The following is a 25150-nucleotide window of genomic DNA, read 5'->3' as shown; positions in this document are numbered from 1 at the left end:
AGCCAATCAGATAATCCGGAGCAGGAGCGCCGGACTGGGCGACCGTCCAATCAGAAAGCCGACGCCTGTTTCCATGCAGCTGTGTGACTAATGCTTGTCATATGACTCTGACACAAATGGAGTTAGTTTCGAGGAACTAGGTGTGCTTGTGGATTGATAAGAAAGAAGACATTTTTTTGGTTTCGTAAATGTCGAAGCCCCTGGCGCAGAATGCCTCCGACGCTGTTTAATAAACTTTTTAATAAAAAGAATGCTTTTCAGACGGCGCCGAAGTGCGTGAGAGAGGAGCATTCGTTCAGGTATGTGGCCACGCTAACGACCCTCGGCGCGTGGCGAAGGAACTTGGCAATTGTCTAAATTTTGTTTAGATTCTGGCCGTTGGTCTCGCGGTGCGCGTTCTTTTTTTAATTACGTATTTCTTCTTATTGCCGCTTACAGTATATGCAGGAATAGCGTTGCCGCCTCTCGTACCCAAAGTGTGCCAAGTTTGCTCGGTAGCGGCTTCTTATTCAGGTGGATCAGCAGCGTGGGCTGTTGGGAGCTGGCGGTGGGTGTCGTGGCCGCGTAGGCAGGCGACGTTTCATACACCTCGTTAGCTAGCCGGCTAATGGCGAACCGCCGTCGAGTCCCACGACTTATGGGGGTCCCCGATATTTTGACTGCGCAGCCAACAAAAAAAAAAACCGCTTGCTTTGTTGTGCCGAGGCGTGGAAACGGAGATGTTTTACCCCGCCAAGTGCAGTACTTGCACAAAAAGACGCAGGACAGCGTGTACCGTCGCTTCGCAGCCACCTCTTAGGTTCAGAAGTGCGCCTCGCCTGGCAGCGGACCAAGCAAAACGATGCGAGTATCTCACGTCCGCACGGACCTGTATCAATATTAATCATGATTATTGCTCTAATATGGAGCCTACATTAAGCGCTGACTGCAGTGCTACGCGCGCTGCGCAGTAATTGATAAATGTAGACAATTATAAAGCCAAACTTGGCATACAATGCAGGCGAATCGCGTGAGGGACCTGTAACTCCAACTTGCGGAACCTGTTACCGGTAGGTTGACATTGTAACAGACTATAACATTTCGGGGAAGGTGTCGGTTACAGAGTTGGGGATTAATGCTGTGTATATCTTGTGAGCGACCCGTACTTATATATTTATCCCTAATTTGTAAGCTGGAGTAGACTTTTATTTCGTATCTATATTTTCAATTAGGTGCATATTTTCACATTTGGAAGTTTTCGGCATGTACACTTGAGTAGCGCATCGCGATCTTTTTGACAGTTATACAAATCAATGCACTGTTTCTGTTATGCAATGTACACACTCAACCATCCCCTTAAATTACAGTAGCAAGTCGTTATGTATTCTGGTTTATAAAATGTTGAGGTGTTGTGTGTGTGTGTGTGTGTGTGTGTGTGTGTGTGTGTGTGCGCATATTTTTACTCAATCTTTATTGATTTGTGTAGGCCCAACTACTTTGCTGATTAAGACATTTGTACATAATTTTAGGTAACGGCAAATTGACCAGCACGTGTCCGGAACTCAAACTGGCCCATCCACACAATTTGCGTAGGAAATATGAAAGGGACATTGTGATATCTTTTTTTTTTTTTTTTACCACAGGTTCTTCCTTTTACCACAGTGAGTTGGTTGTGACACATCCATTGGGTAGGGACTTTAGTTATTAGTACAGACCTTTTTTGAGCGTGTGCCAGTCAGTGATGCGTTGCCCCAAAGCTTCTCAGATGCCAGAGATATTCCGCGTGGGGCATGCTTCGATCCCATCAAAGTTCCAGGGTCCAAGAGCATCCTTGGAGGGGCCACAATGCTCACCTGCGGTATCATGAGTTTTGTGTATTTTGTTAGTGTTTGGCTTGTTGGCTGTTTAAAATGATTAAATGATTTTCAAACCGATTGTGATCATTTACATCTAAATTTTATAGACTGGATATTTCCAGTGGTGGCATGTAGATGTTTTAGGTTTAGTCTGGAAAAGTTGAGTAATTCTCATGTTCATTTCATATTTCATCTGGGTAGTGGGATTACTAATATAAGAAAAGTATGAATGGGCGGTTTGTAAAAAGGGACAGTCTCTCAATTGTCAATTGGAATTTTTCCAGTAAGATCTTTTCTAGCAGCTGAAAGTGGTTTTTATAATATGCTCATTTCCTTTTCAGTAAAGACCAAAACTGCTCTAATAAATCTTATACTTTTCTGTAAATCATTTCTCAAGTACGTTCTGTTGAGATGCAAGGAAGTTTAACTTTCTCATACTTTTGGAGGGGGTTGATTTAAAAAAAAAAAAAAAAAAAAAAAGTAAATAAAAAAATTCTCCCCCTTCAGTACATTGTGGGTTTGGAGTGTGTTGCAATAGGCTTTGTAAAAGGATCATGTGAAAGCGGATGTATCTGTATGGATGTGACTTCATAATAGCACTGCACTTTATGATGCACACAAGCATGCATTATTCCCTGTTCAAACACTGGAATGTGAATATAGAATTTTTGTCATCAGAGAATTTTATTTAGGTCAGTATTTCTCTCTTCTATGTATATCTTTTTAAATGTCCTGTTTGAGATTTTCTTCTCACGAAAGCATTTTCTATTCACACATGGTTAAGGGAAACTTGTACTTGGATGGACATATAAATTGCTGATTATGTGGCTGGATTGTAGCTTGAGACTGCAGGAATGCCTGCTGATACCTTCAGAAGGAACCTCGGTTATACTGCCGTTTGGTTTTGTGCCATCTTTGTTCTACCGTTTATTCTAAGGGTAATCTACAACAGGGAATGCAATTTTCATTTTCTTCTTTTCATCATAAGCAGCTCGTGAAATATTTCCCCCCACACTGTGACTGTTGCTGTGTATGGTATAGGATCATACCTAGAAATTAGTAGTAAATCTTGTAGAAAAGAAAAGGGTTTGATGTGCTCTCTGGGCATTGTTAGCATGCTTATTCCGGTGCTTCATGGGTGATGATCACAGGTGAAATGTGGCTTTGGCCTGTGGTCTGCTAAGAGAGGCTGTCGTCGTGTTCCATTCTGAGCTATTTTAAGTGTCTTGTAGAGTTCTCAGAAGTGCAGGGTCATGGTAAAGGTATATTTATGTGAACACTGCTTTAATCATTCGCCCTCCCTACCTGTTTTCTGCTAGCTTGCATGCGGTGTCATTTTAATTGGGTACTGGCAGGTAAAATTTTTTTTTAAATTGGCACAGTTTAGATTTTAATAGGATGGGATGCTTTATGCCAAATAGTTATCTGTATCCTTTAAGTCATTGTGTCTATTGGTTTTTGAGATATGGATTTGGGGTACCCCCTGACCTGATGAGTAGGGAGCACACATTCATTTCACTTGCCCTCGACTCTGGCATTTCACTATAAATTTCCTGAAAAACGTAATTTTTCAAGCTTCATTTTGGTTTAGTGTTTTTTTTGTTTTTGGTAGGCTTCTGTGAGAAATTTGAGTGAAACTGACCAAAATTTTTGCTCGAACCATTGAAAAATTGTTTTAATGGATAATTTCATTTCAGTTTTTGAAAGAAATGAAGAAGAATCCTTTATGTTTTTGTGAAAAATATTTAAATATTACATTTCTGGACAGGGAAATGGTAAGTTTGAAGTGTTTTGAGCAAATTTGTACACTTTCCTCCTCTCAATACCAGTGCCTATTTTAATTAATCTTTTTGCGCCAAATGATAGATATCAATTTTTATAAATAAATTGATAGAACCAATTCTAATATTGTTTATTGCCTTTACATAGAGCCACACAATTATTTGAATTTTGTATTAAGATCACCAGTGTGAATTGAAATGCTTAAGCTTGCATCATATCAACACACAGTTTTACAAGGAAGCACATGTCTTGTCTCTTGAACTGGTAATTTCCACTGGCTGGAATTTAGTTAGTGGTATCAGTGGTGTTGGAATTCATCCATGCCTGTACACAAGCCTAAATTAGATATCCTTAAATGAACTCCTGCAGTATTCCACGTGACACAGAGCAAGGTCTCCCATCATATGTGGCTCGATTTCAGGACAGATTATGGTTTACACGGAAACTAGACAATGTGTTCCTTACGCCCTCGACTGTCTAGTAATTTTTGCTTCATATTCTGTTGGCTGTATATTGTTTTTTTTTTTTTTTAAGTGTTTTGTGTTTGAGCATTTTTGAACTAGTTTTCTTTTTTACATGTTATGTGGGATATTTTATAGAGATTAGTAACTTTTTATAGCAAAAATGTAGACATTAACATGGTGCAAGGAAGCTTATCAAGCTACATCGTTACAGTTGTTGCCATTTCTGTAGATTTGTTCCTTCACCTGTGTGTGCCAGAAGGAAAGGTAACAAAGCATACTGAAGCTCACCTGGATCTGTCCCAAGGTACACAGGTGTGCTGCAGCTAAGTGGCTAAGAAACGCTGCTCTTTGCCCTTGTTACTGATACAGGTAAAATGAGTAGCGATGAGATTCTTAGCAGGAAAATCAATATTTGCTTATTTAGATTTAAAAAATGTAATGATTGCAATTTCATGGAATTTTACGCCCATTTATATTAAGGTGGAGTTAGTTGATCACATTTATTTTCCTTTATAACACTGTCCTATCCTGACATAATAGCAAATGGTTAATTTATGTTGTATTGTTGATGTTGCTATGGCTCTGTGGCAGTTGTTTGAGTTCAGAAGGCCCAGCAAAGTGTTTTCCAATGCAGGAACTGTGCTAGCAGCATTCAGGTCGAGAGCCATAGCAGTTGTCTGTTTAGCACGGCAACATGATCCAAGGCCTCGTGAGAATTAAACACTGAAATTTGTTGGTGGATCCAAGAGGCTTTTACAGGGCAGGTTAGGACATGCCACGCGGCTAGGGTCATTAGCCACTGCTCTCGTGCTTTTTGTTTAGGGGTAACAAGAGACTGATACTGTTTGATGGCGCCATTATTTTCTGACTTCGCAAGAAGGGTCCTGTTTCTGAGCTTTTTCCGAGTGAAGTTCCCTTTCTGACTTACATCCTCTTTTGGAGCATCACTGCCCCTTTCACTGATGACCATGATTCACACGCGTCTCTGATTTTTGTCAGCTTTGGGGAGACAGGCCGTTGTTTGGAATCTGGAGATTCTGGCTGTGATGTAATCCCTACAGTCATGAGGCATGTGAGTGTGGAATGCGTGTGTGTCAGCCTGAAACCAAGGAAACGGCGCAGACAGGAAGCAGTGTGATCCTGGTTGTGGCTTTAAGCCCATTTAGGGGGTAGTTCTATTTAATTATTTTTTTTTTAAAGGGAGGTCACATTAAAGTAGCCTGTTAGACAGTTTTGCATGGATCTATTGAAGTGAAAGGGTTAATCAGTCTCGGGGTTGGAGTGCCCTTCTGTCTGGTGTCAGGTTATAGTCTGCACTGCTGGCCTGTGTAAATATTTGATGTATTATCTAACTGAAAACATAAAATGGTGCTCTTTGCCATTGACCTTAGAGAGATGGTCAAGTGTTGTCCTTCTCACAGACTGTTAAGCAAATAAAAGCAGTAATGGAAGTTAGATTTGTTCCAGTTGTGCATGTCTTCTGCCTTTGGAGAAATGAGTGCCATGGGGTGATAAAGCTGTCTAGTGCTGTCCCGAAAAATATAGAAGCAAGCTAAATATAGGAAAGAGGGTTTTTTTTTTCCCTCAAATTTGGTGTCTTGACAGATGTGTGCTCTTTAGCATCCATTTAGCTTAAAAGTGCTAACCTATAGCAACTTTAAGTCATGTGCTGGAGTTTTCGTTTGGATGCAACTAGTAATGTTTGTGGGAAGGTAGAACTGTAAAGGAAAGGCAGATGAACTTGTCGCGAGTGTCCAGCCACTCTAGTGTGACGTTTCGCCTGCACCTGCTGTCCTGTCGAGAAATGAGCTTCTCTGTGCCGTCACTACTCTCGGTTCCAGCTCTATGCGTTTCTCTGCAGCCTCATTTTGGAAGGGGGGGAGCATGGTGGCTGGTGTTGGAGGGTGTAAGGAGTGGGCTGGTGTCAGCTTTCACCCACAAGAAAGCATGATTAGACTATTCTGGTGCCTGGAATACTGGCAGGGTTTAGTTTTCAGGCAAGAATTAGGTGGCAGGGCGACTTTGCGATCCAAGGATGCCGACCTGGATACAAGTACCTGCTGCTGCGTTCTAAAATAAACCCTCAGAAAGGCTTACCTACGTCATTGCCCGTACATATTGTGCCCTACCAGCCTTCTGGCCAGCAAGGGGTGGGCAGCGGTCCTTGTGGGTGGGGGCAGAGCTGGCTCTGGGGGTAGGTCAGTCCTGGTGAAAGGCTTCCTTTGCGGTGCCCTCACCGTCAGTGTAATCGGTTTTGAGGGGGGGATAGGGCTTCTGCCTGGCAGCTGGGGGGGAGAGATGCCTTCGTCGGTGAGGGGTCCGATTCTGCCTGGAGGTCACCTGACAGTCTTGTGTTGTTGTGTGAATTTGGTCTGGCACTATTCTTAGCCAGCCCTGGTGCAAGGGTGAGGAGAGGGCAGAGGAGAGCCTGGAAAGAGATGAAGAATGATGCCCAGGTACCAGTAATATTTTAACCTACGTCATGGTGTATCGGTATGAGAGTACTGCTTTCGGTAACCTACATTGGAAAGTATGCCTGTTAACAGATAATGGTAGAATGTGTAAGATGCCTTTGATTTTAGGGGTCGTCGATTTTATGTTTTTATGTGTAACATTTGTATAAATACTGTGCTTTGTAATGAACAAATGCAGTTGATCTTCGGTAAGCAAAACTGAGCAGTTTCTGTAAGACCATTTTCTGATTGTTGTGGTGAAGAGCCGTTGTGAGCTGGGTGAAACCGATGCCATGCGTTTACATAAACTTAAAGTGGGTGAATTAGGTTCAACACAGAAAGCCTGGCAGGCAGTGTATAGTTAACCAAATTCTAAGAATGCAGTACTGTTCCACTGGCTGCTTTGGAAACCTCTGTACTGCCTATTTGTGATTATTTCCCCTTTTTTGTCCCTCTGTTCCCCAACTTACTGTCAGTCCACCAAATTAGATGTAGTAGGGTATGGTGTTGTGGTCTCCTATTTGGACACGGCTGCCTTTTTATCAAGGCATGCTATAAAAATGTCTCCACTTTTGTTTATTCCATTCTTTAGTGAATGATTAACCAGTTTCAGTAGATGGTTTTATTTGTCTAGTATTAATTGTCTACATGTTTTCACAAGAAATAGTCCTCATGTAGTCACTGTGCAAGTTAACTGATATAAGTCATTGGCGGTACTTACTGTGTCGTGGAAGATTTCTTTTATAATTAAAAGTATCACAGCACTTCTTGACTTGCGTAAAAGTGATGGTTTCTGAATGTTCCTTGGTATTACTTCACAAAATTCCAGTCAAATCCCACATTCTTTTTTGGAGAATGTGGAGTAATACTTAAGCATTATTGACCAAACCCAGAGTTTGTTCTGGATATTTAATTTTGAATGGAAGTGCTTGAAGTGTGGTGTTAAAATGTCCAAGATGAATCTGTTTGAAACTGTCAGTTATTTTTGTGAGGTTATTTCAGAACCTCTACTGAGACATCTTTCGAAAATATTGTTGTAATTGCCCTAACATTAGCATAGAAACTCCACGTACCATGTTTTCATTTACTCAATTTTATACAAATGCACTCTAAGTTATGGGAAAAAAAACACAGTTTATATAAAGTTAACTGGTGCTTCTTAAAGTATTTAAAAATGGGTTCATGGTTTCAGCATCAAATAATGCAGGTATTCTGATCATCCAGTTTAGATATCTCTGTTTATGAGTAAAAGGACTGGGGAATACCTGTGATATCTTTTGTCTTGTTTCACGAGAAGAAAATTTCACTCGCTCAGTTAACTGGGGGGCGGTGGTCGCAGTACATAGTCACTGCCTAAAATAACCACGGGTGATACCGAAAACTGAAGCAGCAGTGAAAGGGGACTTAGCTGTTCTCCCTTCCTATCTCCCGTCCTAATCTCCCCCCTGGAAACGAGGCCCAAAGGCCGTCTGCACTTGGCCCCACTGCAGTAAACCTCTATAAATAGACCTTTTGCTCCAGTCTGCAGACATCAGAAAAATCCCATCCTACAGGGCACTTGTCACCTTTTCTAGTTTGTCAGGGTGCATCATGGATTGTGGGGTAGGGAGTGGGGGTTGTCGTATTCGCGCTCAAATTATCGCCACTCTGCTGGCGTTCGGGTGCTACAAACAGATATTTGGGAGTGTAGTTTTGGCACACGAGCAAACCACACACACTGGCAAGAACTGCGCAGGGATGCACGTAGCAGCCCAGGGCCGTAACCATGACCGCACCCTCTCCTTGTGTGTGTGCGTGTGTTTTCCAGCTGGCCGTTGCCTGAGCTGGAATCGAGCCAGATCAGACTGATCGTGTATCAAGACTGCGAGCGCCGGGGAAGAAACGTCCTCTTCGATTCCAATGCCAAAAAGAGGAGCACAGAAGATACCCTGGTCACGGTAAGAGGCTCTCCAAGCACGTCTGTGCGTCCGCCCCGCCACCTGTAATCTCTACTGTTACTAGAACATAGGTGATGTTTAGAATCTCCTGGAGCTGTATTAGAAGGCCTGACCGGTTTAAACTGGAGCTCTTATCTCTAGTAATAATAGAATCAGCTGACTCTTCGTGTGTAAGCATTCTTTCATGCTCACATGACACAAGTTCTCCTTTGCACGTCTTCTGTCTGCTTATCACTACATTGTCATAGTTTTGCCGTTGGCCATCGGTGAATACTGTCTGTATGTATCTTTATTCCCGTATCAATGATGCATTGTTTTCTTAAATTCATTACGAGCCAAGTGCTATTTATTTATTTATTTATCTATTTATTTATGTATTGCTTTCCTAATAAGGTGAATTTATTTTACGGAGTTAAAAATTAATTTTCTACTTTTAAGACCTTTGGGAGTACAGTGTTTATGCGATTATAGCAGTGTAGTACAATTCAGTAGTCGGTGTACTGTACGCGATACAGGGTACTGAAGCTGAACCTCGGAGGCCAGTAGATTGTGTGGCTTCATCACATGATGATTTTTGGCAGAGGATGATGTTTGTCCTGGGTGTGTGCGTGTGTCTGAGTGAGGGGGAGTGAGAGTGTGTGTGTGAGAGAGAGAGAGAGAGAGAGAGGGGTAGAGCATGTGCGCAGTTCCAACTCACGAGTTCCTGAGGAAGTCATATGACAGGAGTTCACATGCCCCAGCCCTCTGTGTCCTCTGTCAGGGCATGACTTGAAGCTGTTCTTTTTTCTTTCTTATTTTTTTTTTTAAACGGTGAGCCATTAGCAGGCAGACAGAATGCACGCAGTCAACCTCGCATTCCACAGCTCCTTTGTGCCATTTCAGCTGCAGGAATTTTTTTCAGCATAACAGTGCATTCTGTTCTGTTTTTTTTTGTTTTGTTTGTTTTTTAAACATGCCAAGTGTTTTGATTAATACATTGAAATAAGTTTTCAATATTATTATAACGTTTTGTTTCCAGTATTCATAGCGTACATATGTGTGTAATCTTAGTATTTATAGTTGTTCTTTGGTATTTTAATTTAATGCATTTCATGATATTTGTAATTTTTAGTTTAATTAAGTTTCCAAGTTCCTCCTTCGATAAACTATTTCTCAACCTCCGCTGTGCTGTGTGGAAATGTCACGCAGTTACTCCATCGAGTGTGTTTGTGCAAAGTGCCCGTCCCATAATGTGGGTAGAAGTATGCCTGGGGGCCCCCGCACACCCGTGAAAATGCATCCTGTCTGTCTGTGCAGAAGCCAGGCGGCGAGGCGCAGGGCAGAGGGCCGGGGCGGTGCTGCCGGCTCCGACCCAATGGGGGCAGCTCCAGCTCCCTGGACAGCAACTGCTCCACGGCCTCGGAGCCTCGGGAACCGGGCCTTCGCTTCCAGGTGAGCCGGGCCATCCCACCCTTCCCTCTGCTAAGTGTTTGTTCACATGGCCACGCACTCAGTGGCGCGGTGACGCATCCGGCTCATTTCCCAGAATCCCTGACCTTGAGCTTGTCTTGTGCCTCACACACACACACACACACACACACACACACACACACACACACACACACACATGTACCTAGCTTGACCATCCTCTCTCCCCGTCATGCTCAGGGATCCCGCTGCTCTTCTGATGCCAACATGCTGGGGGAGATGATGTTTGGCTCGGTGGCGATGAGTTACAAGGGCTCTACGCTGAAAATCCATCAGATACGGTGAGCGAGCAGGCCCCGGCATGGCGACCGGCCCGCCGCGACTTAAGGACCCCCGCTCACGTCAGGGGGTCTGCAGCTGTCCCGTCCCTGTCCATGGAGTCTGCTGTCAGAAGCATTCCTTTGCTTATTGTGTCTTTCCTCAGGTCTCCTGCTCAGTTGATGCTGAGCAAAGTGTTTACAGCTCGGACAGGGAGCAGCGTTTACGGAAGCCTGAACACGTGAGCAGTCCTTTCTGACCGGCCTTTTTGGGCATCTCTATCTCTGTACCGGGCCTGCTTAGAACTGTCATGAAACCCATGACATTTCGTGTTATCACGTGCTTATTTAAGTGATTTAGACGTGAAGGTGACATCTTGTCTCGCAGCAGCAAGTCACTTTTTTTTTTGTTCCTTTTCTTTTTGGCAGATTACAGGATAGCCTCGAGTTCATCAACCAAGACTCCGTCGCACTTAAACCGGATCAAAACACTGTGGTCAACAGCTTTCTAGGGAACATAGGTAATGAATTGGTCACGTGGAACACAGTTGCAAACTGTCTCAACAAGTCAGTCTTTAGTCTGCTGTGTGCAGCTCAGTGTGACATGTGGATCTGGCTGCTTCTGGGGACAGGGGTGTTACCTGTTATGTTTGGTTATTGACCTGCGAATCATGACTTGGCATCATGAAAGCTGGGTGTGTGTGCAGCAATTTTATTGACAATATTGTGAAAACTAGTTTCTTTTTCCTCCCATTGTTTATGATGACATTTGCCTTAATTTTTTCTTATGGAGATCTGACCGTGTACAGATCCTTGTACCGTCTCCATTCTGTGTTTATAGTTGACACTTGTGGAATTTGTGGCTACATGGAAATGTATTCTTTGCGTACATGTAAACACGAATGTCTGCGGAGTGCGTGATTGCCCGTGAGCGCGTGCGTGCACGTGTGTGTGTGTTCTAACCATCATGACGTCTGAATACGGCGTATTTCACCTTCAGCTAAACCCATGACGTTTACAGAGGATGCGTTAAGAATTGCCGCGCAGGTGGCTTCTGGCATGTTCCTGCAGCTGCGCACGTTTTGACATCTCCGTTCAGTCTGGCTGTCCCTCAGTGCAGTGTATTTAGGATCACTGGACTAGAGGGATCTTCAGTATGTCTGTCAGCAGACAGGAGGCCTTCTGCTTTCTGCCTCATCTGTCTTGAAGCTGTTGTCTGGAAGTGTCTCGCTTCACTAACCTGCTTCGTGTCTGTGTTTTTTTTTGTTTCTTTCTCTCTGTCTTTTCTCTCATCGTTTTCCGCCCGTGTGCAGGTTTCTCTCAGCTCTGCAGCTCCCGTCGGGCCTTCTCTGAACAAGGCCCCCTTCGTCTGATCAAGAGTGCCTCTTTCTTTGCAGGTTTGCCATGTGCTATTGTGCGTGGTGCATGCTGTCGTGTGTATTTGCATGTGGCATCTGTGCAGTCACCCCCCCACCCCCACAACCAAAGTATGATCTTGGTGTTCTCTTCCCCCTCACCTCCTTCTGATTTTGTCACACCATTCACACTCCCAAACCCCCCACCATGAAATTCCCTATAGACCCCCCCCCCCCCCCCAAAAAAATAAATCGCAGCGGAATGTTTTTCCTTGTTACGGTCCATGCACTAAGGGTGGCGATTTCTTTAAAAATAGCCTTCACTCAGTTCCTTCGGCCGTATCCGGGCCAGCAAATCACGGGGCTCCTCAGTTATGTAACCGCAGAAAGTCCAGCGCGGCTCAGCATGGATACATTACTGCGAAGCTTGTGTCCATTTTGCTCGTAACTCATGTCGGCATCGCAGGAGGAATATGCTCCTTGGCTGCAGCTTGAGTTCTAGGTGCTGGATTCGCACATTTTCTGAAATGTCTAGGAGAGCCTCTGGGCATGTGTGTGTAGGAGAGCAGTAAAAGTAACCGATTGCTGTGCGGCCTTCCCCCAGCCGTACTGCAGTAGCGGCGCGTGGGCTCAGGCGTAGGCTGCCTTGAGGGGGGCTTCGCGGAGTAAGAAAGAGCCTGTGTCTGCATGCCTCACTGCAGCAGCGCACTGGCACCCCGCTGCGAGCCACAATGGGAGGGGGGCACCCTGTCAGACCTCCTGGCCAGAGCTACTGCCCCGCAGCCTGTTCTCACTCCCCATTCCTTCTTTTTAAAGGGCCAACCACGCCGATGGACATGCCCGGCAGGGGCCAGTACGACGAGCGGGACAGCGGGATCGCCAGATCAGGTAAAATGAGTGCCAGCGCCCCCCTCTCTTGAAGGAGCTCCCCCTGTTGGTGCCTTTGGAGTCATTCATCTCAGCCTCCTGCAACCTTGACTCTCGGGTTACCCTAGATTCTCTACCTAACGCTCATAATGCTTGAACGGGTTACCTAACCAGGCTAACAGTTGACCCGGTTAAGTAATTATGGCTTTGAATTATCCACAGGCCCAAACGCTCTCGGGTTCACTCTCACGTGAGGCTAGATTTGATTCCCAGTGCTTGTGTGGGGATCAGGTTTGCCCCTGTGTCAGAAGGCGGTAAAAATGAGACGGAGTAGCTCATCATGAGCGTTGGGGTCACATGGGGGCCGGCGGCTCGTTTCCATGCCGCCACTGCAGCTGCCTAAATGGCCGGCCGGCGCTCCGCCACACTGTACTGTGGGCCAGTGGCTTCTCTCTCTTACTGTCTTCTGTGCCTGGAAAATGTTTTGCAATGGAAACCGGACTCGGTCCCACAAACACGATGGGAATCTCATTTTCAGTCTAATGCATCACATGCAGGTGCTTTAAATATAGACGCCGCTAAATGAGTGTCTAATTCGGTCTCTGTCGGTCCCTTTCGGCAATTCTCTCCAAGCTCATGTGAGCGTTACCGTGCCACCTTTCATCTGCGTTTACCAGTTAATCTGCTACCGTAACCTGCTCGGTTTGGATGTGTCTGGTTCAGCCAGGCGGGTCACCCCCCCACCCCCCCCCCCCCCCCCATCCATCTTCTGATAGTACAGATGGTCCCTTAATTAAACAGGAAAAACCGGTGGCTTGTGATTGGAGTGACTACCGTTGCATATCACGAGCGTGCAGTGGTGCGGCAGTAGAGAGGCTGAGGTAATGCTTCCTGCATGTGGAGCTCCTCTGAATGAGTAACAGCCACTTTTCATGCCTTCCCTGTCTCTACTTCTCCTTCCCTCCTCCCTCTTTCTCTCCTTTCACTCACTCTTTCTTCCCTGTCCTCACGCCACCTCTTATGATACCTCCCCTCTCTCTCTCGCTCGATCTCTGTACCTCCCCCTGTCTCCTCCCCCATGGTGAGCCTGCCTCTCTTTCTCCACAGCCTCCCTCAGCAGCCTGCTAATAACCCCCTTCCCTTCGCCGGGCTCCTCGCTCACCAGCAGCTGTGCCAGCAGTTACCAACGCCGCTGGCTCCGCAGTCAGACCACCAGCCTGGAGAACGGGGTCTTCCCGCGATGGTGCGCATCCTCTCTCCCCGAGCCCAATGTGGTGCTTCAGTGTGCTGGCAGGGCACTTTACCATTCTTTAAATGAAATAATGAATGCCAGAGTGGGTCAAGCAGCTAAATATAGACAAGTGACCTGGTTTTTTTTTGTGTAATATGTGGCCTACAGTCAGTTTTACGGGTTTCACTTTTCTTTGAAACTTATTCTAGGGACATTCACTATTAGGTCAGATGCTTTATTTCCATTTTTGCATGTGATTTGCATATAGAGTTGTACTTGTCACGCTAAGCTGAGGGCACACCCAACTCACCTTGTGTGTGTGTGTGTGTGTGTGAAAATGTAAATGTGTGCATGCAATCAAAAAACTAATAATGCCAAAGGTCTTGTATTTTTGGTTAATTGTGGTTAAGGTTAGGGCTAGATAGGAGTTAAGGTTGTCATTTTTGGGAGTAGGGTTTTGCCCATAGAAATGAATGGAGTCCCCACAAACATATAAATACAATTTTGTGTGTGTCTAACAGGTTAGCGGAGGAGAGCTTCAACATGTCTGATGACAGCAGTGGTCCTGGCCTTGGGGTAGCCAGAAAGAAGAAGATCGCCATCGGCATCATCTTTCAGTTGTCAGAAGACGAGGACCAGAGCAGCAAGTTCCAGGGTTTCTTCTTCTCTCACTTCCCCCTCTTTGAGAGTCACATGAACAAGCTGAAGAGTGCGATTGAGCAGGTGTGCAGCCGTCTGCGTTCACCGCAGTGCTCTACTGCAGTGTGAGCCTGTGTGGAAATGATTAGTGATCAAGGAGAGAAATTACAGGTCTGTCATTTACTGCTTCTTGTATGTGCGTGCATACCTGACTTCATGCTTTTCTCTTACAAGGCCATGAAAATGAGTCGAAGGTCGACTGATGCAAGCCAAAGAGCACTGGCTTACAACCGCATAGTGGATGGGCTCAATGAATTCAGGTGCGTCTTTCGGTTCGCAGTCCCCTGGCATGGATTTGTTTCTGTTTGGAAGTTCAGGTGTTGGTTTTAACATAAAAGACACAGGCCTTCTCAGTCCATCGTGGGGTACTACTGGTTGGTATGGAAGTGGTTATGATTGGCTTAAGGGTTTTGCCTTGGCTTGGGTTAGAATTTGGGTTACGGCTCAGTTTAGGATTAGCGTTGGCGTCATGGCTAGTGTTAGGGTTGCTGTAAGGGTTTTGGATCAAGTTGGCATTAGGAATGTATTTGTGATCAAGGTTAGGGTTGGAGTATTGTAAAAAAAAATTAGGGTTTCTTGAGTGGGTGACCCTACCTGGCCTTTGTGAGATCCACAGAGAGAGAGGTACATGCTTATTTCCCTCCCCCTCCCTTGCCAGAGAGTATGTGGAGCAGTATGTGTCTCTGCAGCACTGTCCACGTGCTCACAAAAAAAGCTTCACGTTGCTGCAGTCATATGCCTGTTGGCGGACTGCCACGGCAACCCGATTCCCCTCCGAGGAAACACTATCTCGTTTAAACAGTGTCAGGGCTACCAGAATAGTAAATAATATTTTCGTGCCATCAGCAGGAATGTGATTAGATGGAGCAAACCTTTTTTTTTTCCCCCAATATATATAATATCTCACCTTAAACTAAAGATGAATATTCGTTTGGATTGTATTTCGTAGAGCTTCTGAGATCTTCGACTATTCTAGAATGTGTGAGACTAGTCCCGTATGACTGTACTGTCGCATGTGTGAGGTGAGTGCTAGACTGAGTGACATTCAGTAATATAATCAGGAAGGTTTTAGTCAAATACACAGGGCTTTTGAGACTAATTCTGAAGATTTTCATAAAGATCACCAGGCATGACGATAGACAGCGTTGTGACCCCTCTGTATAGTCAGCGCTATCCATCTGCTTGCATGGGAAGATGTAGCTTGCTGCTCTTATTTTATTTTTTTCTTGGCATAATCCAGATTACCCAAGCATTGAGAATGTCTGTAGCCACGTAAATGCTTTCTGAGAAGAGTTTTAGGGGTGTTTGAGGCAAGGAGGTGAGGGGGAAGGGAACACTCCACAGCAGCATGTCGTGTTGGTGTACTGTATTCCGAGAAGGCCTCATTGACACCTTAAGGTACTTAACTAGAATTTTTTGGCTATGTGTTCTCCGGCTAAAATGTGTAGTGCAAAATGGTCACCAGATTTGTTCTCAGTGTATGATAACTATAAACACTCTACAATTTCTTTTTTAAACTTTAAAAATGGACACAACTACATAATAATTCAACAAGCATGTAGCATGTAACATCCAGCATGGAAATTGTGAAAAGGTTGGGTTTCTTGTATCAGAAGTGGAAGTGAAAGCATTGGGGATAATAGGACAGGAACATTAACACATTAGTTTACTTGTAGTGTGAGCTGTCAGGCTGCAGCAGTGAATAACTAAGATGTTGGGATATCACTTGTCTTTAACCAGTGCCAAGTGGGCTCTATATGAGGTGAGGGGGGCGTCTTCATACTTCACACTCGGCCACTCGGAGCCCACGCGATGATGTTTGCTCGCAAACGGTGGCTGATTTTCCTGCATGAATTGATCTCTAGCTGGGGTATTAACTGCTTTTGCTTTGAAAAGGGGAAAACTGTTGTTTCCGCCTGTGTTGAGAGTGAATGAAATTGGGAGACCGCGCAGAAGAATAGCGTGAATATTTACAGGATATTTCTGTTTTTTATCATTAGCTATTTGATTTGCTTATTACAATTTGACATACAGAAGCATGGTATTAGTTTAAACAGAATTAAAGGTGGCTTTAATCCTAGGTCTTTGTTTACACCTGCTGAAGTACATAAATCCTTGCTGTCATACTTTTTTTTTTTACTTTTGCCAAGATGAGTCAGACAGGTGTGAGTCTTGTGCTCATGTTGGACCTCCCTTCTGGCCGAGTAAGCGGGAAGGCTGAGATCCTTTTCATGGTACTGCCTGCTCGTGAGTCACCGGAGTACACAAGTCTCAAGGTCCTGCAGGATTGCTGCCGGACATCAGTGTCATTTAGCGGTCTGATGGTTTGGCTCAAATGAAGACGGAGCATTAGATCATCGGCAGCTGGTGTCCTTGTAATTTCTTTGTTTATGAGGGATTGCGTCGCACAGCCTTGTATGGCATGTACCAGGTCTGCTTAAATGTCACTGTCTACTGTCAAGTCAAACGGTAAACCCGCTCATTTGTATGCGTGAGAGGACTTGTGCATAAAATGGTATTCCCTGCCTCAGACAGCCAGCACACCCTGATTTTAAGGAAATAAGCCTGAATCTTTATCATGTTCCGTCTGATGTAGGGCTGGGACGATTATTCGACGATGTCAATTATAAAAATGCGTTGCCATGGAATTTTAGTGTCAATGTGACATGGCAGGCAGCAGCTAATTCACTGCGTGGGGAGCAGTGCTTGGGGGCGGCACCATGCTCAGGGTACCTCGGGGATTCGAACCTGCAATTTTTCTATTAATAGTGTGCTTCCCTAACCATTAATCCACCACTGCCCGCAACTGGTGTACTGAAATAAAGTAAAAACTATTGTAGTGATTATTAACTTCAGTCTAACATAGAAACCCCTATTGAATCTAAGATTCGCCTTTTTTGTTAATAATGCTCTAATGTTTAAGAAATGTTTTAATAAATTGAAATGTTACTGAGAAATTCAGACAAACAGATTTGTTTCTGTGGGGGAGGGGGTGAATTGTATTAAATGACTATTGAAAAACTTGAAAAATTTGATAAGCAATTATCAGACTAATCAAAAAATTAGTTGTTAGATTAGTTGAATAATCGAAAAAATAATCACTAGATTTAATCGTTTAAAGAATTGTTTGGGACAGCACTAGTCTAATCATCATATGTATTTTTAGTATAAAAATATTTTTTGCATACTATATCTTTATAGTATTTACTATCATTTAGTCTGCTCTGCAGGTATGCATATATAAAATTTTTGCTTATCTATTTTAATTGTATTTACTATATTTTTGTCCAACTATAGACAAATAAATACAATTAAAATAGATAAGCAAAATTTTAATATATGCAGTTTGTCTGTCCGTACGTCTACACCTTTCACACAAAGTAAAATTCCTTGTCTATGATAGTGCTTGTTGAATATACCTTGATTCTGATTTTTAAGAATTTTATTTGATGGTCTCAGTAGTAGCTCCCCCCCAGTTTGTTCTCTAAGTCGGTAGACAGTTGTGGCTCGTTTTTATTTAGTATTTGTCTGAAACCTACGTAGCCCGACGTTCCCCACAGCATATGGATTGTGTCAGTCCAGAGGGTCCCCCGCTGCACCGCTGAGAAGTGCAAAGGGCTGGATTTTAGCCCATTGTGAGACCTGGATGGAATCTCCAGATGTCGAAATGTCACGGAGGGTGTCCCCCTCATGATCCCGGGGAGACCGGGGAGACTGTGTCCTCCTTGTTCGACGCGGCACAATGACGATGCTGTTCTCGTGCAGGACGACCATCTGCAACCTTTACACCATGCCTCGCGTGGGCGAGCCAGTGTGGCTGACCATGATGTCCGGCGCGTCGGAGAAGAACCAGCTCTGCAGCCAGTTCATGAGGGAGCTGTCCATTCTCATGGAGCAAGCCTCCAAGAACCAGTTGAGTGAAAAGGAGGCGAGCATTCAAATGCTCGGTATAAGTAATGCAATATATTATGTAGAGCTTCACTCCTTTATAACATCCTGAAAACGATCATCACCCAAAATGTCATGGAGGAATAAATGTCTAGGGTATCCATGTTGAGGGGTGAGGAATCTGACCGAAGGATTGCCATACTGATGCCTAACCTCTTTGCTATTTATAAAGAAGGGACGTAAGCATGATGACCATATGCGACGTGTCAGCAGTAATCTGGAACCTTCCTTGCGTGCAGGTTTCTTCCAGCTCTGCTCACGGCCGTCCTCACTAACCACTTGGCGTGGGTACCTACGGTGATGCCCAACGGCCAGCCACCTATCAAGATCTTCCTGGAGAAGCACTCCTCTCAGAGCGTGGACATGCTGGCAAAAACACACCCCTACAACCCGCTGTGGGCGCAACTCGGTAAGATCCATATCACCTGAGAATTTTCAGACCATTCTGGATGGTGCTGCATAATGTGGATGTGTATTTATAATGGCATCCGCTTTGAGCATCAGCTTAGCAAGCATGATGACCACAACTTGCATTGTAATCTGGGTGACTACTGTGTTTTGAGCTTTCCCTTCTGTTTGAAATTCACTGACGTGAAATTCAGCTAAAATCAATGTTGGGCATATTTAAAATACTGTACAGTCAAACCTTTATTGCGAGTAACTTGGTTTGCCAGTGTTTTGCAAGACGAGCAAGAAATTTATTAAAATTTTAACTTGATAAACAAGCGAGATCTTGCAGTACGAGTATTACGTGTACGCTTTGTCTGCGTAGCGTCACGTAACCACCGACGTAACTGAGCCGATGGTTCTTCTCTCTCTCTCCCGCTGCGGGATTGTGGGTAATTGTCTCCCATGCTCGGTCTCAGTCGGCGTGCCTCACTCGTATAGTCAAAATTTAGTAGAAAAGCACCACCCGAATAAGGGCGTAGCAGTGTGAGCGATGAATCTGTTTAACGACAGTGCAATGTCCACATTTCCGCGAAATCGGAAAGGAGGCAAAAGCAATGGGTTTCTAATTTGTAACAGATAACTCAAGTTGTTGACGGAAGGGATGATTGTATAAGAACCTGCTTCTGGTAGAGACACTTCTTAAAGTGCTAATGCTGTTCCACCAGCACTGTTTTATTGATTTTCCTTTTACGGAAAACAGTGTGTTGATTGTTCATCCAGCCTGGGTATGTTGTGGTATAAATCTGAGGCCTGGCAGGTGGCCCAGTGTATAAAATGGAGGAAGTCCCTTTATAAGGGTGTGATCTGTGTGTTTGTGCAGGCGATCTGTACGGCGCGATCGGATCCCCCGTGCGTCTCTCCCGGACCGTGGTGGTCGGCAAGCGGCAGGAGCTGGTACAGAGGCTGCTCTACTTCCTCACCTACTTCATCCGCTGCTCGGAGCTGCTGGAGACGCACCTGCTGGAGAGCGCAGAGGATGAGGCCATCGTGCTGCCCGGTTCCCTCATCACCACATCGCTGCGCCGCGGGGAGGTGGAGGAGTCCGACTACGTGCTGGTCACTATGCACAAACCGCACGGCGATTATCCTGCTTCCACCGAGCAGGAAGCCGAGAGCCCTGGGGACACCGGCGACGGGGGTTGTAGGCTGGCCCCGGCCTCCACTGCTTACCAAGAGGACCCCATCCACCCACTCCCTTGCAAAGAGAAGACGAGCCACTGCCCAGAAACTAAGGTGGAGATGGTGGTGTGCGTGGGCTCTGTGTCGGCCAGGGAGCCAGTCGTAGTACCAGTCGTGGAAGCAGAGGCCGGCATCATTGGCGAGGCTCCGGAGACCGAGAGGCTGCCCATCAGCTACTTCTGTTCGTCTGGGATCCCGCTGGAGAAGAAACCCCCCGATAAGAGCTCAACCGACCACTTCCTGCCAGGTGACCAGCAGCCAGCCCCCAAAGTGACTTTCCTCATCGGAGATTCCATGTCCCCCGATTCGGACACAGAAATCCGGGGGAAGAAAGTCGAGGATCAAATCAAGAAGCACAAGAGGCACCTGAAGCAGCAGCAGCAACAGCAGCAGAGGGTGCAGAGCTCTGCCGAGTCAAAGTGTGAGTCAAAGCCAACGTCAGAGGACCAAACTAAGAAAAACGAGGGTAAGAATCCACTCCTGCATGTGTCTAGCAAAATCTCCCAATGGAGCTCCTCCCACGAAGAGTGCATGGATCTGTTTGACGAGTATTTTAGTGACGATAACCCCGTGGAAACTCGGACTATTGACGATGTGTCCGGAACACAAGAATCAAGCAGCACAGACAAAACAAAGAGCCACCTTCTGTGCCCATCAGGAGACTCTGCAGAAAAAGATTATAGGATTGTGGGACAGAGTGACACAGGGAACGGCGGGTGTAGCTGTAACTCGGCGGGCGTAGCAGACAAAGACTTTTGTAAGACTTGTTCTGCAGAGCAGGTCAAAGCCATTGTGATCTCTGTTACTGTCCCCCAAGGGGACATGGGGGACCTGAAGAAGGTTGCCCCCCTGAATGAGTGGGAAATACCCCGGAATGAGAGTTCGGACAGCGCACTGGGTGACAGCGAGAGCGAGGATACGGCCCAGGAGCTGCAGCGCAATGAAGGGACGTACTACGTCGACGAGCAGGAGGAGTGGCTGGAGGAAATGGAGGTCCCCTTTCCGGGGTGGGTGCCGTTTGCGTCACCATCGCTAATTCGTTCAGTTACGATATCCTTACGATTCAGTTACGACTTTTTGTTCCGAGTTTCCAGAGGTGGAAAGAGCGGTTTGAGTCTGACATTTAACACTTCATAAATGCTCTTTTCTTTCATTAGATCCAAACTGGTAGAGAATTACTCCAAACCCACAATTGCCAACTTCGGGAGGTCTCTCTTCGGAGGTTATTGTCAAACCTACGTCCCCGACTTTGTTCTGCATGGAACGCCGAATGACGAGAAGCTGAAGCAGTGCCTCATGTCGGACTTGGCTCACGCTGTACAGGTAGCTGGGAGACCGGCCACCCCTTCTTTCTGCTGTGTAGAAAGACTTATGTTTGTGAATTGATGGTTGTTTTTTTTTTTTTTTTCCTAATGCAGCATCCAGTGTTAGATGAGCCCATCGCAGAGGCCGTCTGCATCATAGCCGACACGGACAAGTGGACCGTGCAGGTGGCCAGCAGCCAGAGACGAGCCACTGATGGCAAATTTGGCAAGGAAGTACTGGTGTCCAACTTGGTGTCCAGTCTGCTCCATTCGACCCACCATCTGTACAAACTCAACATGTCCCCAAACTTCGTACGTTTGCAAGTGTCTGGTTTGCAGGATATAAGTTGTATAATGAATGCGCTGCTTTGATTTCCCTAGCCCAGAATGGGTTTTAAGCGGTTTGTGCCTTGTATTCCAAAGGAGACTGAAAAATTTGTGTGTGTCTCCCCCTGGTGTTTAATTGTGGAATAGCAGCAGGGTTGCTTATTGACCAGTGAAAGTGTCATTTTTGCTGCTGCTTGTACAAGGTGTATCTGCTCATTTTCTCCACAGTGCATCATGCACCTCGAGGACAGACTACAGGAGCTTTACTTCAAAAGCAGAATGCTGGCAGAGTACCTGAAGGGTCAGACACGAGTTCATGTCAAAGAGTTGGGGATGGTGTTGGGGTAAGCCGGAAGCCATTTCCGACTGTTTGCAAACTGAATCTCTTACCAAGCTGCTAATGGTTTATGCAAAAACTGGGTAAAAATGATTTTTCTTCTAATCCAGTATGAATGTGATATTATTATAGTGGCCATTTTATCTTAAACTGCAGTCGATTGTCAGAAGTTAACCAAAAAGCCTTTAGTTAGCTATCTTGTAGAAAGGTGATACAGTCATGAGTAAAGTCCTGCTGGAGAGGTGGTTGTGCTGATGTGATGTTAACTAGGGGTGCAGGCTGTCCACACAACACTCTAGGTTTTTGTAAAATCTGGAACTATAACACTCTTGGGTGCTTTCACATGGAAGTTCTGGAACCTGGTTCCAGTTTACAAGTTCCTGGCCTGTCTCGAGCTGGGACGTGGGCAACTCCTGATGGCTTTTGTTTGTCACTTTCACACCACACAACAGGAACTGGGATCTTTTTGCTAAATACGCATGGGAGATGCAAAAAGCTTGTTGATTAAACTTCACATGCAATTTCATGCGAAAAAAACTAAAAAAAAAAACCCAAAGTTGTTCAAATTTAATTCTTTACCAGACTATAAATGGTATCTTGGAATCTTAGTGTTGAGCATCAATAGACATAATACCCAGGATTTAAAACTGAGCACTGGTGATAATAATGTGGTTTGTAATGTTTTCCACCCCCTGTTTTCTAGCATCGAATCCAGTGATCTCCCCCTATTGGCAGCAGTCGCAAGCACCCACTCACCGTATGTGGCCCAGATACTGCTCTAGATGGCCCAGAGCCACCCGCGATGGAAAACCAGTGTAGAACCAGAGGACTATCAGGAATACAGCGCTGGTTCCAAGCGAGCGTGCCCAGCCCAGCCCGGAGTGGCACGGCACGGCATGGCGCGGTGCGGCCCGGCCAAAGGGTAGGTGGGTGGTCTCGGCTGGTCCTGCTGCAGCTCTCAGCGCCCTAGAGGTAGGGCTGTCCCAGGAAAGCGGGGCCCGGTGCCAGGCGCTACAGCGCCCACAGGGCAGCAGACGCTGTCTGTGCCCGTACAGACTGAAGATTTACAGAGACGCTTCCCCTAGTGTGGAGGATGTTCTCCTTTTTGTTTGAATGTTGTACTGGTATTTTGCATCTGGAATGCTTTTTTTTTTTTTTTCTTGACAATCCAGGAAAAACTACTTTTATTTTTTATTTCTACAAATGCAGATAGTACAGTCAGACCTCGGACGTTCGCGAGGTTAGGTTCCAGAACCCGTCACGAATGAGGAGGATTCGCGGATGTTTGGTAGAGTCACTAAAAATGGTAATATGTGCTTATTTCTATAGTTTAAACCCTAAATATGACCTCAGTCATGCTCCCAAAACACTTTCATTTAAAAGTTAGCTCAATACATTACCTTTATTTTTACAACAAACATTTGTTTTTTGTTTTTTTTTAGAGTACAGTATCTCCTAATGGATATTTGTCACACTAGCACATTTACAGTACAGTATACTAATGCTACCCCTGCTGTTCCATAGAACACGGCATTGGCTGCCGTTTTCTTTTGCATTCACAATAAGGTAAAAATGAGTAAACGAACGGGACTGTACACTTACTGACAGAAGTCATGTACGTAACCAAGGTACAATTCAATAAAATACGTAAAGGAAACGTACTGTACATACAGGGTACAGGTGTTCAATCAATTAAAAATTACGTAATGACGTACAGAAATAAGTTGTGAAAATACTATGTGTGTGCTAACCATGAGAGACAACAAAAATATACACACAGTAAAAATATTTCATAAAAAGAGTAGAATGAAATTTTTGCGGTTCTGTGAATTCCGAAGCGCAAATGCACGAGGGCCGACTGTACAGCCATAGGAAGAAAAAAACGCTACTTAAAAATAGCATATTCTGATCTTACAAATGCATAAAACAAGTCCTTATTCATACCCTCTATTGTTATTGTTTTAATAATCTTAGTTATCCTAGTCAGTCAGTATCTGTTTCTGTTAGTTAATGCAGATGACAATTGTTAATGAGCAAAATGGTAATCTCATACGCACCTGAAAATGCCCCAACAAGAGAGAGGAAGTAAAAATTGATAGTTTTGATGGTGCCGGTGGTAGTTTTACATCATTCGTTCTCACAGGCACAGACCTACCTCAGATGTTTTTAGCTGGTGTCTGTCACCACTTGTTTAGTTGTCTTAGCTTGCTTAAAAGGGAAATGTTTCTCATTTAGCTCTGAACCATAAAACCTGTTACGTACAAAAGGAAAAACGAAACAAATAACGATACCATCGTCTTTAGAAAAACACTGTCCAGAGTAGCAGCCCGAAAGTACAGTGTCCTTTCCCTGGGTCTGAAAGGTGAAGTTATTTCATGCCAGTAAGTGAAATCCCACCGTTCTCACTTACACCGTGTTTACTGTTCCAAAGGATGCATGTTTCAGAAAGCTATTGAATATACCAGCTAACAATTACATGTTTATTAGTTATCTTTGTTGCACCTTCTGGGGGGAAGTGGAGAGAGATTTTAAAGCACAAACATGTTTTTCATTCATAGAAACAAACATCAAAGGGCCATTCGAAAATGAGAGATTTTATTTTTACTAATATTTACAGATATTTCTACCATTGCATAAATACATTGTAAAATACATTGTATGCTGTTTATTTTTGTGTCTGAAAGTAATGTCATGTGTCTTGAGTCTTAATTGACATGAGGCATGAAAGAATGAGATTACTCAGATGATTTTAGTAATGATGCTTCGCTATGGCTGGAATTACACCCAATACATTTTATAAAATGTAAAGATGGTTTCTCTTATTCTGAAGCGTGTGAGTGTATGTATGTGAGAGTATGTGTGTGTGTGCACTTCTATATTTATTAAGTATGTTGAGTAATGGTTTGTCAACTATATGTACAGAAGAAAAAGTACAGTCTTTAAATTTGCATTGTTTTTTCCCAATTTTATGGGAACGTTGTGCAATAAAGAAGCCAATGTTGCATATTTCAGTGTCTTGAAACAATGATTTGTTTACCTACTCAAACGTTTCATCATCTTTATACCGCTTCCAGTGATGGGAAGTGGTGGCAGTATGTCAAGCCGGCCAGAGCACGCTCCCTTTCCAAGGCCTCAGACTCTAGCTTGTTCTGGGGGGTCCCCTGGTGTTACATTCAAGCTGTTTTGGTATTATTTCCCCAATACTTATCTGCCCTGAGACCTCCGCCCAGTGGGATGTGCCCAGAAGAGTTCCCTTAG

The 25150-nt window shown here is 44.7% G+C and overlaps 1 protein-coding gene across 5 annotated transcripts; it reads left to right on the top strand.

The window, feature by feature from the left end:
- The first annotated feature begins 90 nt into the window (after positions 1 to 90).
- Positions 91 to 24898, top strand: fnip1 (folliculin interacting protein 1). 5 transcript variants are annotated; one of them, XM_048995074.1, is made up of 19 exons: positions 91 to 299; positions 8342 to 8471; positions 9768 to 9902; positions 10119 to 10219; positions 10363 to 10437; positions 10625 to 10716; positions 11509 to 11592; positions 12367 to 12438; positions 13525 to 13660; positions 14170 to 14371; positions 14522 to 14607; positions 18113 to 18259; positions 18535 to 18704; positions 19566 to 20390; positions 20742 to 20931; positions 21082 to 21247; positions 21343 to 21540; positions 21784 to 21899; positions 22596 to 24898. In XM_048995074.1, the coding sequence occupies exons 1-19, from the start codon at positions 211 to 213 to the stop codon at positions 22672 to 22674; spliced, it is 3093 nt and encodes a 1030-aa protein (XP_048851031.1). In that variant the 5' UTR covers positions 91 to 210; the 3' UTR covers positions 22675 to 24898. The 5 variants fall into 5 exon arrangements, with proteins under 5 accessions (XP_048851031.1, XP_048851027.1, XP_048851030.1 ...); XM_048995070.1 differs by having other exon boundaries at positions 19566 to 20931; XM_048995071.1 differs by lacking the exon at positions 91 to 299 and adding an exon at positions 306 to 1837 and having other exon boundaries at positions 19566 to 20931.
- Positions 24899 to 25150: the final 252 nt, after the last annotated feature.

The sequence above is a fragment of the Brienomyrus brachyistius genome, chromosome 24 (genome assembly GCF_023856365.1).
Source record: "Brienomyrus brachyistius isolate T26 chromosome 24, BBRACH_0.4, whole genome shotgun sequence".
Lineage (NCBI taxonomy): Eukaryota > Metazoa > Chordata > Actinopteri > Osteoglossiformes > Mormyridae > Brienomyrus > Brienomyrus brachyistius.
This window is presented reverse-complemented; position numbering and strand designations above follow the sequence as displayed.